Source organism: Oxyura jamaicensis, chromosome 12 (assembly GCF_011077185.1).
Source record: "Oxyura jamaicensis isolate SHBP4307 breed ruddy duck chromosome 12, BPBGC_Ojam_1.0, whole genome shotgun sequence".
NCBI lineage: Eukaryota > Metazoa > Chordata > Aves > Anseriformes > Anatidae > Oxyura > Oxyura jamaicensis.
The window spans coordinates 1,632,563-1,648,035 of record NC_048904.1 but is presented as its reverse complement, the minus strand read 5'-3'; the positions used below and the strand labels follow the sequence as shown (position 1 = coordinate 1,648,035).

The following is a 15,473-nucleotide window of genomic DNA, read 5'->3' as shown; positions in this document are numbered from 1 at the left end:
TTTCCTGGAAAAAAATGTATTCTGTTCATCAGAAGTCCTGAGCAATATCAAGCTACAAAAGCATTTTCTTTATAATTCAGCAGCTGCTTAGTCAGAAGATATTTTGGAATACTTAACAAATCCATACAATTGAATGAATTCATTCATTCATTTAATTCAAATTGTTTTTATTATTATTATTATTTTAAAATCAATATCTGAAAGACTGATACAGAAAACAGCCATGAAAGATCATTTATTTGCTTGGAACATCTGTAAACAGTAAAAAGACTTAAGTTCTAATTAAAGCATTGGTTTACTTGGCTTCTAATTTAAAAAGATCTCTTCCTACATCATTGATACCTTATTTAATGCAGCTACTTTGAGTAAACTTCCATTTTAAAACTACCTTGGCTCTATTTTATTAATGAATTTTAGTGATAGATGACTCATGATTTTGCTGAGAAATCGTTTTTGTACACACTCACCTTTGAGCAAAGACAAGTAACTTTAAGGAAATTATTGGGAACACGGACTCTTACTATGATACACGATAAAGCAGCACAACTAAATCAGCTAAAAATGTAAACTGAATTCTACTAGGGTTCTTGCAATAAAAGCAAGGAAATCCAGTTTTGCAGTATATTTTTATAAATAGCTTTTGTTCAGCATTTATTAAAAAAATCATTTTTTGATAAGGACAATGTATGTCTTCTTTCTGAATACTATATAGTTAAGACTGCTAGGTACGATAAAGGCTAACTTTCAGTGAGGATTTGTAAACTGTGTGTTCCTCCCTTAAATAGCACACATCATGTAGGTGTCTCGCCTATCAATGCTGATACTACTTTGGCCTGTGAATAAGTTAAATAAATGCTTACTTAATCATTCTTTTCAGCCATGGAGATTGCTGACTAGCTGTTACCCTGGGTAATGCTCTCAAAACAGTTAAAATTCTTCCTTGAAATACCAAGGCATATCATAAAGGTTTTCAAAATAGCACACATTAATCTCTTCCTATTTAAAATGAAACTTGAGGCAACTGATTAAAAACTGATTAGATAATCATCTATAAGAGAATTGATCAAATTAATGGTTACTTTAATATAATGTGTTGTTTTGCATAGCTTTTATTTGGTAGGCACATCCAGTATGACATTCCAACATGCTGATGAAAGACTAAGCAGCAAAAGTATGAAAGGATGACAACATTGTTTATCGTTGTGTTTCTAAGGTCTTGGGCTTATATACAGGAGCATTTTTCACCTGAAGTGACGGAAGCCCCTTAATTATGTCTGCAGCTTTCTCTGCTATCATAATAGTTGGGGCATTCAAATTCCCACTGACAATACTGGGCATTATTGAGGCATCTACTACTCTCAAATTTTCAACACCAATTACTTTTGTTTGGGGATCAACTACAGCAGTGCTATCTGAAAGCTGACCCATTTTACAGGTGCAGGAAGGATGATAAGCACTATCAGCCTTCTGTCTTATGAAAGCATCTATTTCTTTGTCAGACTGAACATGGTTTCCTGGCTGAAGTTCGGGCCCACGAAACTTTTCAAAAGCTTTCTGAGCAAAGATCTCCCTGGTCAGTTTGACGCACTGGCGGAATTCCCAAATATCTCTTTCTGTAAGGAAAGAAAATAAGAGACTGTAAGTGCACTCTTACATAACAGAAAAAAATAGCATCAAAGAAGGAAGGCTGGAGGGGCTGTCTCCCACTTATTGCTGAAGGCCAAAATAAAGCAGAACAGTTTTTAAAGTCACAGATATTTACATTCACTGTGAGCAAAATTGCTACATATCTGGCACACTCTCAAAAGGGAATAAGGAGAAGAATGAGCATAACCCAGGCAAGTTAAGAACTCTGATGGCATCTGCCGCGCAGAATTCTTTAGGTTTATACAGTGCTTTGCACAGAGGCCTTTTTGATATTAACTGACTTTAAAATTAAATAATGCACCAACCATCACTTCTGAACTGGTGTTGAGTAGATGTGAAGTTCTGCTACTGAAATGGGCAGGAAATGAGGTTAATCAGATGAAGGAGAGGCTGCTTTTACCTGTGGACATGTAGTTAGGTTCAATGATTGGATGGTCCTTTGGGTCTGTACTTTTCAGCTTCAGCCAACCCACACTTGTGCTCCTCATGGGTCCCACGTGGACCTGCAACAGCCACACTATGCTCATGACACAATCCCACCAGACATATTTCCAAATTCAGCGTGATTTTTTTTTCAAGATTTTACAAATTAAGCAAATGTAAATGTTAAAGGAAGATAATGAAAAAAGTCAAAGTATCAATATTTTTCCATTTTATATAATTTTACAGAATCACAGAATCATCTAGTTTGGAAGAGACCTCCAAGATCACCCCGTCCAACCTCTGACCTAACACTGACAAGTCCTCCACTAAGCCACATCACTAAGCTCTACATCTAAACGTCTTTTAAAGACCTCCAGGGATGGTGACTCAACCACATCCCCAGGCAGCCCATTCCAATGCCTAACAATCCTTTCAGTAAAGAAGTTCTTTGTAATATCCAGCCTAAACTGTAAATATGACATTCTATAAGGGGAAGGGAATATACCTGTCTTTACAATTCACAGCTTTCTTTTAATTTAAAGTACAACCATTCCAATTTAGCAGTAGCACAGCATTCTAGTCCTATCAGCAATCAGACCAAACTACTATCACTGAAGAGATCAACAAGAAAAAATATGTATATTCAGTGACAACAGACTCTTGGATCAAAATCACATTCTAAAATGGGGCTTGGATTTGTTCAATGAATAAATGAGTGGCCTCATATATTCTAGCTTAAACCTCTGCCTAAACTGCAGTGGAACAGGGAACGCCTTGGGTTAGTTTTGTACAGCATCTACCACAATGGTATCCTAATGAACAGCACTATGGCACCTCAGTATTGCAAATACTTAAATACTTTCCCAGAGATAAAAAGCAACATAATTTTGGTAGCAGTATCAAATAATAAGCCTGTATTTTTCCCCAATGTAGGAGGCTAAGCCAACTCTTTGTGTAATAATGAAAAAGGTATTTTCCTTTATACAGCCAAATTAGTGATGATTATGCTAAAGTGTAAGCCTACTTGCTAATTGCTACAGAACATTACTGGAATATATTCTTCAAAAACTCACCTGGTAAGCTTCCATTGTGGAAGCAACGCGACCATGATCAATCACCTGAGAAGGAAGAAAGTGGAACTGAATGTCAGGGTGAGGAACTCCTGGCTCACTTCGAATAAACCCACCAGATTCTAAGTGGGCAGTGGCTCCATAACCTAGAGAGCATAAAGTAAGAGATAAAAAGCCATTACAAGACCTCAGAACAGCAATAAATCCACTTCTTCTTAACCCTTGTCTCACTACAGTTTATAATACACATGTACAGGGGAAACCGCAAGGAATGCAAATGTTTATGAACAGCTTGCAATTTAAGCAATATGCACCACTTTCACCTACTTCTGAATCACTAGGTAACTGTAACTACATCTAATTTGGGAAATTCCAGTTATTTGAGAGTGGGTTGTTACAGTTGCCTCAGTGTAACTGGCCGAAGCACTGCCAGAGGCAGATTTGTAATCAATATCCTGACAGGTGTGGAGGGAACCAGCTGCAGCATCCTGATATCATGGCACTGCATGCTCCGTGACATGCAGCATAACTATCCCATCAGTCACATGTAACAGGCAGAGCCATCCCCAGTGCCTACCCTGAAGGGAAAAGATGAAGAGACTACGATGCCAAATCCATTCAAATCCATTTAAAACCATGATTCAGCCCTCAATACATATTTACTTGCATGGTAAAATTCCACATGTACACAGCATAAATCATCGCTTTGGATCAACTGCTAACATAAGGATTAAGCAGGAGATTAAGACCTTGAGTTTGGCCAAACTATTATACTGATTTCAACGATGACTTTTACAGACTGTTTTTAAAATACAACTTACAGCTGGATTATTATAAAATTGCAGTGTCATTTTTAACAGAAGTCACTCTTATTTACCTGCAGGCCTGGCGCGTTCTGGTCAGAACAATAAAATACTTCATTTGGGGTGAGATAATGAAAAACAAATTTGCAGTACATTTTTATCTATACAATATCGATTTCTAAATAGATTTTTTTTCTTCCTTTTTATTTTTTAAAACAGCTTTTCTCAGTGGCACCAAGATTTAAAAGTAGATTATTCTCTTAAAATTAAGGAGATTTAAATGTGTTAAAAAAAAAATTTTAAACCTCACTTGATACTTAAGACGTAACAGTTTTAGAAGACTCCTACCTGTAAGAAAAAGAAATCTTTCAGGCCCATTTGTAAGATTCAATTGTTTAGTGGACATGAAAAACAATTTATATAAAGGTTCCCAGACTTTGAAATTCACAGACAAAAGGCTGTAATAATTCAGAAGTGATCAACAGATGAACAATTGCATACTTTGTTTCATACCTGTGAACTTCCAAAGCCATTCTAGACCAATCCTTGCCATGCTAAACAGCTTTTGTGCACTATACAGAGTGATAGGTTTGGTGCACTTTTGCTGGACATACACTTCTAAGTGATCTTGAAGATTCTGGCCTACTCCTGATTAAATGGTGAAAAATGGGGCAGGAGGGAGAAGAAAAGAAAAAGTTATTTCACAGAGAACAATTATACCTAACATTTGCTACCAGAAAACAGCATAAATGGGAACTAAACTAACCTCTTACAAGGGCAGTGATGACTAACACCAAGACCATGAGTCATATCAGCCTTTTGCTCATGTCAGAACAAGGTTTTACATAAACATAGCATAACTAGAATGAAAATAGAAAGTTAAATGGCAGACATACCACTTGCTCTAAAATTGCCAGATATGACTTCTAAATACAGTGCTAGATTTTCTAGTTTAAAGGAAAAGTTCATGTTATTCCTCCAATCTTTGAATATATATGATGATGGAAGCTTATGCAATCTGTTGTGGATCAAAACCACTCATCCAAAATTCTAAATATGCTGCTTTAAAGCTATTCAGTGGCATTTTTCAGAAAGGCATTTTTCCGCTCTCAAATATAATGAAGAAATCGTGAGAGGTTATTGCTCCATTCTCAACTCAGTGCATTTCCACAGATTTGTAACATTGTTAATTTCTGTCCACACAACTTGACATAAAGACAACCAAATTTCATGGATTCATTCCATTTAATGGTCTGCATTGCCTTCTTAGGAAGGTACAAGGTTGAAAGAAGTAATAAAATTACCAGGAAGGTGGCAAACAACAGGGATCCCCAGTTTTTTTAGATCATCTGCATTGCCAATCCCAGACAACATAAGCAGCTGTGGAGAATTTATGGCACCTCCACTTAAAATAACTTCTTTACTGGCAAAAGCCTAAAATGAAACAAGCACAAAAATCCTGACGTTATTAAGCTTGATCTGAATGTAAGTGGCATTCAAGAGCTTCTGTTCAGATACTGTTATGAGCCAGATTAGACACCCTTCCCCCACATTTTTCCTATTCCAAATGTTTTCCTATCTTTCAGTAAAGAGAAATGCTCAAGCTTTCTGTCTGAGGGGACAAGCCATAACTTGATGTTACAGAAGAGTGTTGTGTAATGTTTCGAGCTGGAACCTATGCTGTAAATTGTACACTGTCTTTGTATATCGACTAGTGTGCTGAAATGCTGGGATTTCTGAAAAGCAATTCTGAAAATGTTGTAGAGGGAAATACAATTGAGATGTTAATCTCTAAATCAAGACAACTGAAATATCACTTGCTGTAAAGTAACTCACAAGGAATCATACACAGGAAAACAGTTTTGGAAAGCTTATATTTTATATAGTGAAGCATCACTTGTAATGTTTTCTTCCTTTTCTTTCTTTCTTCCTTCCTTCCTTCCTTCCTTTGTTCCTTCCTTCCTTCCTTCCTTCCTTTTTGCTTCAAATAATGTATTTTATACTGGAAAATAAAAATCTCTTACCTTTTTCCTTTGACCATTTTTCAAATACTCAACACCAATGGATTTTCTTCCTTGAAACAAGATTTTTGTTACAAGTGTCTTCTCTGTGATTGACAAATTTGGGCGGGATATGGCTGGGTGAAGGTAAGCACTAGCTGCGCTCCATCTTTGACCTACAATTTATATTAGCATAGAAAATCAAAATAGTCTTGCTAAGTATTCTTCAAGATTTTCACCAATACCAATCAGGATGTTTATACGGGTTTTATATACTCTGTAGAGTTCAAAGCAAATGTGCTTTGATATAATAACTAAAGATTTTATTTTAACATAACAAACTTCTCAGTGACATTCTGCAAACCTACTCTCCCAAATTTAACTATGAATCAAGACCTGGATGCCAACCCAAATTTCAATGAAATACAGCCTAGACTGATAACAAGCTGCTGTGAAATGAATACATGTACATTTAGAGTGCAGTAGCTGTTCAGCAAACCAAACAACTGAAAGTGCAGGTTATACGTCTGTATTCTAAAATGCTTTCAGAGGTACTTCTGGTGGGTCAGAAACACAAATTCCTTAAGGAATCCTTTGTAATTTACCTTTGTGTACAGTCATGTCCATCCAACCAAATCCTTCTTGCTGATAGCCATTCATATCATCTGTGAAGGGATACCCAGCTTGCTGAGTTGCCTCCAGGAATGCATGATGAAGAGGATGGTTTGTTTTCCCTCTTGACACATGCAGAGGTCCTTTTCCACCTCTATACTGATCTGGTCCCAGTTCATGTGTTTGTGCCTTCTTAAAATAGGGCAAGCAATGTTCATAGTCCCATCCTACAGCCCCTTCTCTGCTCCATCGATTATAATCTTCAGCATGCCCACGAATATACACCATTGCATTGAGAGAAGAGGAACCACCCCACACTCTTCCTCGGGGCCAGTACATAATCCGATTATCCATATGTTTCTGTGAAGTTGTGTGGTAATACCAGTTATATTTCTCATCACATAGGTTGTAAGTTAATGCAGCAGGCATATGAATCTTCCACATCAATCTCTTACTACCTAGAAGGGTATCTTTAGGGCCTGCTTCCAAAACTAGTACAGTACTGAGAGGGTCTTCAGTCAACCTGTTGGCTAATACACAGCCGGCTGATCCAGCTCCGACAATGACATAATTATAAGAGTTTGTCTTTTCAGAACTAAGCTGAGACAATGCACGTGAGATTCTGAATGATACGTTGATGCCCAACGTGTTCCTTAACAGGTGTGCTTTAAACAGACCTCCTGTTACTTTGTGCATCTGACTCACAGGGCTGTAACATTTAACTCCTTTGATTAAGTAGAACATCTTTACTAAGAACATTACTCCTACAGTATTTCCTCCAAAATTGGGTGTTTTGTCCTAGAAAAACAAAAACAAAAAAAAAATCCTAATTAAAACATAAGCATTAATACAGTGTATGACCTCTAAAATGTCCATCATTTTCAGGTTAAAATGTCATACTTTACCCTATCATAAAGGTTAACTACAATGGCAATAAAACAATAATTTACTTTGAAACTTGCTGTCTTATTCTTTTGATGCATTATACGCACCAGCTGAGTGGCACAGTATTTTGTATTACATGCAGCCTGATTTTGATTTGCTTCTGGTTCATGAGGTGAGTACCTGCCGCACATATTCAAGTATTTGCCAAGACCATAAAGAATGGACACCTTTGTTTACCTGAAAGTTTGTCTTCATCTGCCTCTAGTAGATGAGAATTTAAGAAAAACAACAATCTCATACACTGCTCTGTAAGTTTGTGAGTCAGTGATAGTGCACAGCCAATTCACAACCATGGACATGATTCAGTTGGGAACACAGTGGGATGAGCATTCCTGCTGTAGTTCTGCCAGATCAAAACTAGCATGGCTCTCTACAAAAGCACATGTAACAGTGAAATTAATTTTCAGCTATCCCTATGTTGAAAAACTACTGTTTTTGAGGTAACATAGGTAAAGGCACAATTTGTACATCCGTGGCTTCTCCCTTTAGGCTCCTCCCTAAACCAGAATGGTTTAGGTAGGAAGGGACCTTAAAGATCATCTAATTCCAATCCCCCTGCCATGTTTAACGTGTTTTAATTATCACTAAAACCAGATCCTGCAAGAGTGCTCCAAGTACAGCTACAATCCAGTAACACCAGATCCTGAGGCTCAGTTGGAATTTCGATTTTTAACCTTCAGAAATGCCTGTGAGCTTTGCAAGCAGCACAGGCTGAGCTGTGTGTTCCACGGGTTCAGGTGCAGGGACTAAATCCAAGATTTTCACAGCCCATTTAAGTGCCAAAGTACCAATGCTGCTGGCCAGTTTGAAGTGTGTCTTTCTTGCTCTCCCTTTGAAACTATTACACTTGGTACATTTAGTAAAAATGGATAGATATCCTTGGATTGTAAAAACTTTTTCCTGTCCCATGGCTCCTATCTAATGGGTTACTGTGGATTCTAGGGCCAGCAACTTCCCAAAGGGCTGGTATGCTGTAACGTACTGCCCATCTGAAAAAGACAGGCAAGCTTGCTCCTGGAAATATATTCAACACTACATTATGTTTGTGAAATCTATTTTTTTCAGAAAGGAATTAGGTTGTTAATGTTGATTTTCTTACACTTACGTTTCATAGTTATCCAATATTTTATAATATAAGCCCCACATTGTTGTAAAATATGTTTATTTTCACAAAACGTGTCTTAATGAATCATTGAAATAGTCAGCTTTTTTTTCTTACTAAAAGGTGGAATAGAACTGTGCTCATTCTCTCCTGTGAAACTCTACAATTTTGTGAGAGAAATCTCTAGAGTTTGTGAGAATGCACACAAGCCCTGAAGGCCCAACTCTGTAGCAACATTATATGCAGTCCTTAGTTAATCTTATAAGTCTTCCACATGGAACTGCATTTATTTACAATTTAACGTATGCTCTCAAATGCAAATGTAGTTTTCTCTCAGGGAACGTATGGGAAGAAGCATACTTCTTTTACTTTTCTCTAGGAAGGATAGTAAGTAATAAGCTGTATAAATCCTGAGTTTTCTAGAACATGAATGACTAACTATGTGGGAAAACAGTTGCCCTAGCCAAAGGCAAAAAAAAAATGCAAGGAATAGGTCTAAGTCTAGAATTGACACACCTGATTCTCACCTGGCTAATTCAAAATGGATCCCAGCTGAAGTTGGGGGGTTATCTTTTACAGATGGAGAATATTAAAAGGGTTTTTTCAGCAGAAGAATGTTCTGCAATTTCTGGTGATGCAGCAGAGAACAGAAAGGTAGAGAGATTTTATTTGTGGTGTTTTATGTGTGATGAGGATGGCTACAATTCTAAAGGACATATGCTTAATCTAGATAACTGGTCGGTCATGACATTTCACAGGAACAGCAGATAGCTGATGGAGTTTGCTGGAGTATGGGCTTTGGCCCTGATAATCTGTGAAAGGTGCTTGGTCAATTACATAAGGAAGACATACTGGACTGTTTATTTTGGCATGGGGTCTGTAATACCAACAAATATTACTGTGCTTTCTGAACAGGCTGTTGGCTGCAAAGCCTATGACCTATGTAGTAGGTCTTGGCTACAAGAGCCAGAGTAGACTGTGGAATCTCTGAAATCGTATTCAATTGGAGTGTGTCACAATCTAAGGGGCAGTGCTGGAGGCTGCAGTTCTACAGTTTGCTACAGCATAAGCCGTACCTGCTGAGCTCCTGAAGGTGCATCTCAAACAACACTCAAAAGGCAGCATTCACGTTATGGGACTAGGTGTTCGTGTCCTGTCTCATGCTAGGATACTATTACTGAAGTCTAGATCTTTTTAAAAGCTTGTTTGTTAAGAGCCTCCCGTGCATGCAGACTTTGAAACTCATAGAGCAATTCAAATATATATTGAAGAGACTGGTATCATTAAGTCCTGGAACTAGAATATGATGATACTTTGTTCTCTGACAATGTATGCACCTCTATGAGCATACATGGGTTTATCAATGCTCAAATTCTTTTATAGTTCTATGGAATTTTGCAGGAGTCTTTGAACTGGAGAGCATCAGTCAAATTTAACCTAATATGTCTTCTTTCTAAACTTAGTTTCATCCTGCTCTTTTGAGGGAGAGAATTTATAGCCCACATGATTTTCCTAAGAATTGTATTTCAATGAAAGGGGGTTTTGGTTGGTTTTCTACTCACTCCTGTAACTGCAAAAATCAAATTGTTATCCCAATAGGTACATCTGAGGCTCTGAGATCTGCTGGTGATGCTAACTGAAGCTTACCAGGAGGGAGATCTTCGTTTTATGGGCAGCTCTACTAAATATTGTGGTGACTATGTCAAAGCAAAATATCTTGATTTAAGAAAATGTAAACAGCCTGGTTCTAATGAAATGTTTGGTACTTACCAACAACAAAAAGTTGTATTTTTGTCTTACTGGGTTATTACTGAATGTCTTTATCTGAATCCTTGTATATCATGACCCCTTTATGAACATACACATCACAAGGTTCCTCAAGAATCAGCAAGCAGCCCTGCAGAAGTACATACAGCAACATAAAACATAGTTATTGTATTCTGTGAGCTTCAAAATCTGGAGCTCACTTTAAGAATGGTATCTGCTTTCTACCATTTTCCAGGTAGATACCATGGGCCTAGTGATAGCATTATTCTAAAAGTGAGGAGAACAAGAGCATCTTAGCAGGAAAACTATTGCCACGATGTAAGAATATCTGTAGTCTTACACTAGGTAGCTAAAAGTGGGCAGTGGAATTCCTAAGTTAGCTGTTAGGGGTTCCTTGCATCCTAGTAATGTTTCTGAATGCAGTACTAAGTTTGCAGGAGAAACAGACGTTCATTTAATAACCTATTGGTACCTACCACTGCTACTCTATGGTGGCTGATTTAGGGTCATGTGTGAGAAGGGACTTTTCTGAAGTACAGCAAACATATGAAAGGTGAAAAATGAGTTACTACTTTTCATTCTGATTTTTGGAAAAGGAGTGGGGAGACAAAGAAAAAAGCTGCATAGGACATCTAAGGATTAAATCAGCTTGTCCTCCTGCAAGAAAGCTAAGCAGAAGTCTAAGCAAAATGTCAGCCCAGGTACATTATTAATAGACCTTTAGATTTAAAGGACTGTCAGTCCGAGACAAAGAGGTTAAGTGCCTTGCTTGCACAAGGAGACATACTGAAAAATGGACAGTAGCTAAGTGGTTCTGTAGGTGGATGAGGTGGCTAATCTAGAAAGTTTAGAGGGCACTGGGAATCATTACTGTTAACCAATCAGAGCTGTGCTGTTCTCTGATAAAGCTGGAAATAAAAATGATCCAAGACATGTACCAAGACAGTTATGGTACCTGCTGTCTGGGCTAGGAGGCCAAATTACCAGCAAAAAAAGGCAGACTCTCTAATGTTCCTTTGTTTCTGAAGCAGTATTTTGAATCTGCTCCATCATATAAACTCACCGGATTTATATTTAGATGTTATTTCATGTTTTTGTTGGTGTTGTTTTTGTTTTACATCAATGAACTCATTACAATGGAACAGGAGAGAGTGAAGGAAGAGAGTGAAGTCAGTCAACAGTGTCCACACCACAGTATCTGAGTGACTTTGCAAATCAGCACGTAGATGATTCACAAATTTCTGTGCTTTAAAGCTCTGAGGTGCAGAGGTTAAATATCAAGATGTTCTGCTCTAATTTAAATCCAACATACGTAGTAGAAAACATACACTAATATTAAAGCACAGATCTTATCATATGATCTCCCTGTTCACCCACACATCCGTTAACCTCCTCCCTGCACACTAGCCTACCCTGGTTCCTTCAGACCGATACAAACACTACATGGAGATGGCTGCTGACTGGAATTGTACATTGTGCTGTGGCCAAGGTGCTCCCATCCCCTGATAGATGCACAATGTGTCCCATGGAGGTGGATGGCTGGTGGTGGTATCCATGGCTGGTGCAGCCCAGCCCCTGGTGTGGTGCTGGGGCACCCTGCTCCTGCAGGGCCTGGTGGAGGGGTGTGCAGCCCTCAGGTAATGCCAATTCCTGCTCTCTTTTGCTGCAGGCTGTGTACATAGTTTAAACTTATCTGCTGTGGGGTTGTTTGGGAGTAACTCTCCCTTTAGTCTTGCTGGTAAACAAGAGTTCATCTACCCACAGAAATGGTATGGGAGGTTTCATCTCCACGGCTGAAACTGCTCTTGCTTACCGACCCCACTCACCCTGCTCTTTTTCAACAACCCACCTGTGGCACACAGTCGCTGCTGCTCCACGGGAAGGGCCGGGGCCTGGACGGGGCACCCCTGGGCCGTGTCCCCCCTTTCCCTGCCGAGCCTCCCTCGGAGACGCTTGCTCCCCCCGGCCCTTCTCCCCCTCAGCCCCCGCCGGCCCCACTCACTCACTTACTCGCACGCCCGTGCACGGTCCCTGCAAAGCGCCGGTGGAGGCCGGGCAGGGGAAGCGGGGCGGGCTGGGCTCTCCCGCAGCAAGGCGCCCTTTGCCCGTCCGGAGAAGGTACTCGGCTGGCCCGGGGCGGTGTCGAAAATCCCCGGAGCGGCCGCGGGCCGAAGTCCGCCTCCTGCCGCCTGCACGGTGGCCGAGGCAGGGCCCCAGGCTTCGCCCCTCACAGCGGCCCCGGCGATGAAAATACCTCCCCGTCCTGCCCCGGGAGTGCTTGAGCTAGTTCCTCCCCGGCCCTGGGCGGGATAACAGGAGGCAGCACTTCGCTGGAAATAAACGTGGCCGACAGCGCTGAGAAACTTGGGGTCGCTGAGAAACTTGGCTGGCGGGAGCTGAGAGGCTCCCCTCGGGGGGCTCGGCAGCTGCCGCCCCTACGCGCCTGCCACAGGGCCTGCCCCTCGGTTGGCTGCCTCCTCTAAATCTCGCCAGTTATATTCAGTGGAGGTTAAGCTGTATTAAAATGTATCGGGGGGACCCCATAAAATTCCGTGGAAAATGACAAAAATGCCCAGGTACATGTAGTCTGCCAGGCAGAGCTGTGCAGCTAGGCTGGTGGGGATGAAACTAAGAGTCTTGTTTTCCCATTCAGAACACTCATGGTAGAATAATGATATAACAAAACTAATCAAGAGAATGTACTTTCTTCAGAGATATTTTAAGGACATTTTCCTTTGCTACAGTATCTTCAGTAAAGATTGGACTTGGTGCTTAGGGACATGGTTTAATGGGTGACATTGAGAGTAGGGTGGATGGATGGACCTGGTGATCTTGGAGGTCTTTTCCAACTCTAATGGTTCTATGATTCAATGCCGCTTGTAGATGCTGGTTACTTTCCCAAGTCCTTCTCCATGGCTGTGTTAGGAATGTGGTGGGTGATGAATAAAACCAAGCCCTTGAAGCCAAGATTATGGATGTTTGCAGTATGATTGGTTACTCAAAGCTTTTACTTGGTAAGCAAATAAAGACTGTAGAAAATATGCATTCAACGTATATTAGATTATACAAAATATATACAAATGTATTAGTATATATGTTTAAGAACTATGATTGAGCTTTTTATCCATGATTGCATAGCACCAACTGCTGTGGGGACCTGGTCCCTTGCCAGAACTCTTAAGCACTCTGGCAACACTAATAAGAATCAATAATTATTTTTGGTTTCCTACAGGAGAGAAAAAAAATGCTGATTAGTTGGTTCTGTCAATTTCAATAAAAGTTCTGCCCATAAATATCTGGCTAAAGCAAGATGTAAAACTGTAGGCGTTTGTGAATAATCCTGACCCTCACATAGAACAGACTTTGGGGCACCAGGCTCTAGAGCTGGTGATTAGGATCTTTATGGAAGCTATTGCCTTGGTTTTCTGTTGGAGCTGGAAGAACAAGATGGGTTCCACTACTACAGCTGTGTTACTGCAGCTGATTCATGCTACATTAAAACTATTGGGAAAGCATTATACAAATACATGGATTAGAAGCACATGGGTTAGTGAAATTTCACTAGCAATTCTGTTTGTGTCAGTATGTTTAAATTATGCTTTGGGGAAGCAAAGTGTTTAAGTTTGCATGGATGACCATTATTTGTTCATTAGGGGTAGATCACTTACAGATACATCTCAGGTATACAGAAAATCAAAGGTACTAACTTGTATCCCTTATAATGTTATGTTCATAGAATTGAATTGTCAGCTCGAGATACCATTTATGTAGTAGGTAGAATATTTATTTTCTACAAAGTATTTCCTTCTTAATTCTTAAAATCTTCATTGAAGCTTGAAAGAATTGTGGTCAGGAGACATATTGAACAAAGTTATCAAACTATGGAGTGTCTTCGGTGTGGTTTTATCTTCTGTTGTTTGGTTAGTCAATGGAGCATACTTTCTATTAACCTGTTTTTCTGAGGCTAATGACGAAATATCCTGTAGTGAAATCTGTAATATTTTATTTAGGAAAAAAAAAATACATCTTCACTTGAGCTGATGATTCAAAGACAAAATAAAAATGCACTATTGTATAAAGGCAAAACCCATATGTATTTTGCCATAGAAATTAATATATTTTTAAGACACCTTAAATACATAGTTGCAACAAGAAAATATAAACTAATAAGTACATGTTCCTCGGGAGTAAAACATTGTATAAAAACAGAAAAGACCAGAAGACTAGAGAGTATGGATGAATTCCCATGCTAAAATTTTGTGGCTGTAATTCTTGAAAACAGATTAGCATAAATCAGGATTATCTTTAGTGTCAGAAACTTAAGCAAAAGCAGAACACTCTCTTATAGTACAAATTTCAAAAGCTCTGACTGAGGTAGGCAAGAGAAAAAAGGGAGTTTGCTGTACTAGCTGTTTGGATATGCCAGGTTTCAAGTGTATTCAGATTTAACCTGCTCCAGTTTTACTACACTTCCTTTTGTTGCAGCTAATAAAACTGGTACTAATTTCTATTCTATCTTATACAGGAAACTATATTTGGCTATAAATAACTTGAGGACTATAAAAAAGAATTAGTTGGTTGACATTTTGTTTAGTAGAGCACCAAGTGTCACAAGCATCTGTTACTGTTTAAGTAGGCACAGCAGCTGCTATACGCAAGTCATTTATTAATTTGTAGAATCCAGACTGATGCTTCTCACCTGCTATGTTTCCAGGCTTAGCTAGTGGAAGTTTGGGGCTTATTTGAATAAAATATTTTCTAGACATTTATTCAGAATCTATAACCTTAAGCAAAAAATAAGAATCACGAACTACTTCTGAAGTCATGGTAATGATAATAATTTTTATTCTTTCCAACTCAAATTAAGCAAATCATAATTAAAACTTCTGGCACTTTCTGGCATGCTGTCTTGTTTAAACTTTTCTTGTTGCGTGCAAGGGAAAACTTCAGACAGAAAGCCAAGCTTTAATCCATAACGTTGTGCTTGTTTGTGTCTGGCTGTTCATGATGGAAGTTCTTCCATTCACTCTTAGCAGAAGCGAACTACACGACGTCGTACTGCTTCAAAGCTTCCACTACTTTCTTGAACCCCATATTTATATTT

The 15,473-nt window shown here is 39.1% G+C and overlaps 1 protein-coding gene across 2 annotated transcripts; it reads right to left on the bottom strand.

The window, feature by feature from the left end:
- Positions 1-187: 187 nt before the first annotated feature.
- CHDH (choline dehydrogenase) lies at positions 188-12,625 on the bottom strand. 2 transcript variants are annotated; one of them, XM_035337868.1, is made up of 9 exons: positions 12,219-12,625; positions 10,373-10,499; positions 6,549-7,353; positions 5,968-6,119; positions 5,248-5,377; positions 4,457-4,591; positions 3,144-3,286; positions 2,048-2,150; positions 188-1,613 (listed from the first exon to the last, which is right to left on the bottom strand). In XM_035337868.1, the coding sequence occupies exons 3-9, from the start codon at positions 7,312-7,314 to the stop codon at positions 1,195-1,197; spliced, it is 1,848 nt and encodes a 615-aa protein (XP_035193759.1). In that variant the 5' UTR covers positions 7,315-7,353; positions 10,373-10,499; positions 12,219-12,625; the 3' UTR covers positions 188-1,194. The 2 variants fall into 2 exon arrangements, with proteins under 2 accessions (XP_035193759.1, XP_035193760.1); XM_035337869.1 differs by lacking the exon at positions 10,373-10,499.
- Positions 12,626-15,473: the final 2,848 nt, after the last annotated feature.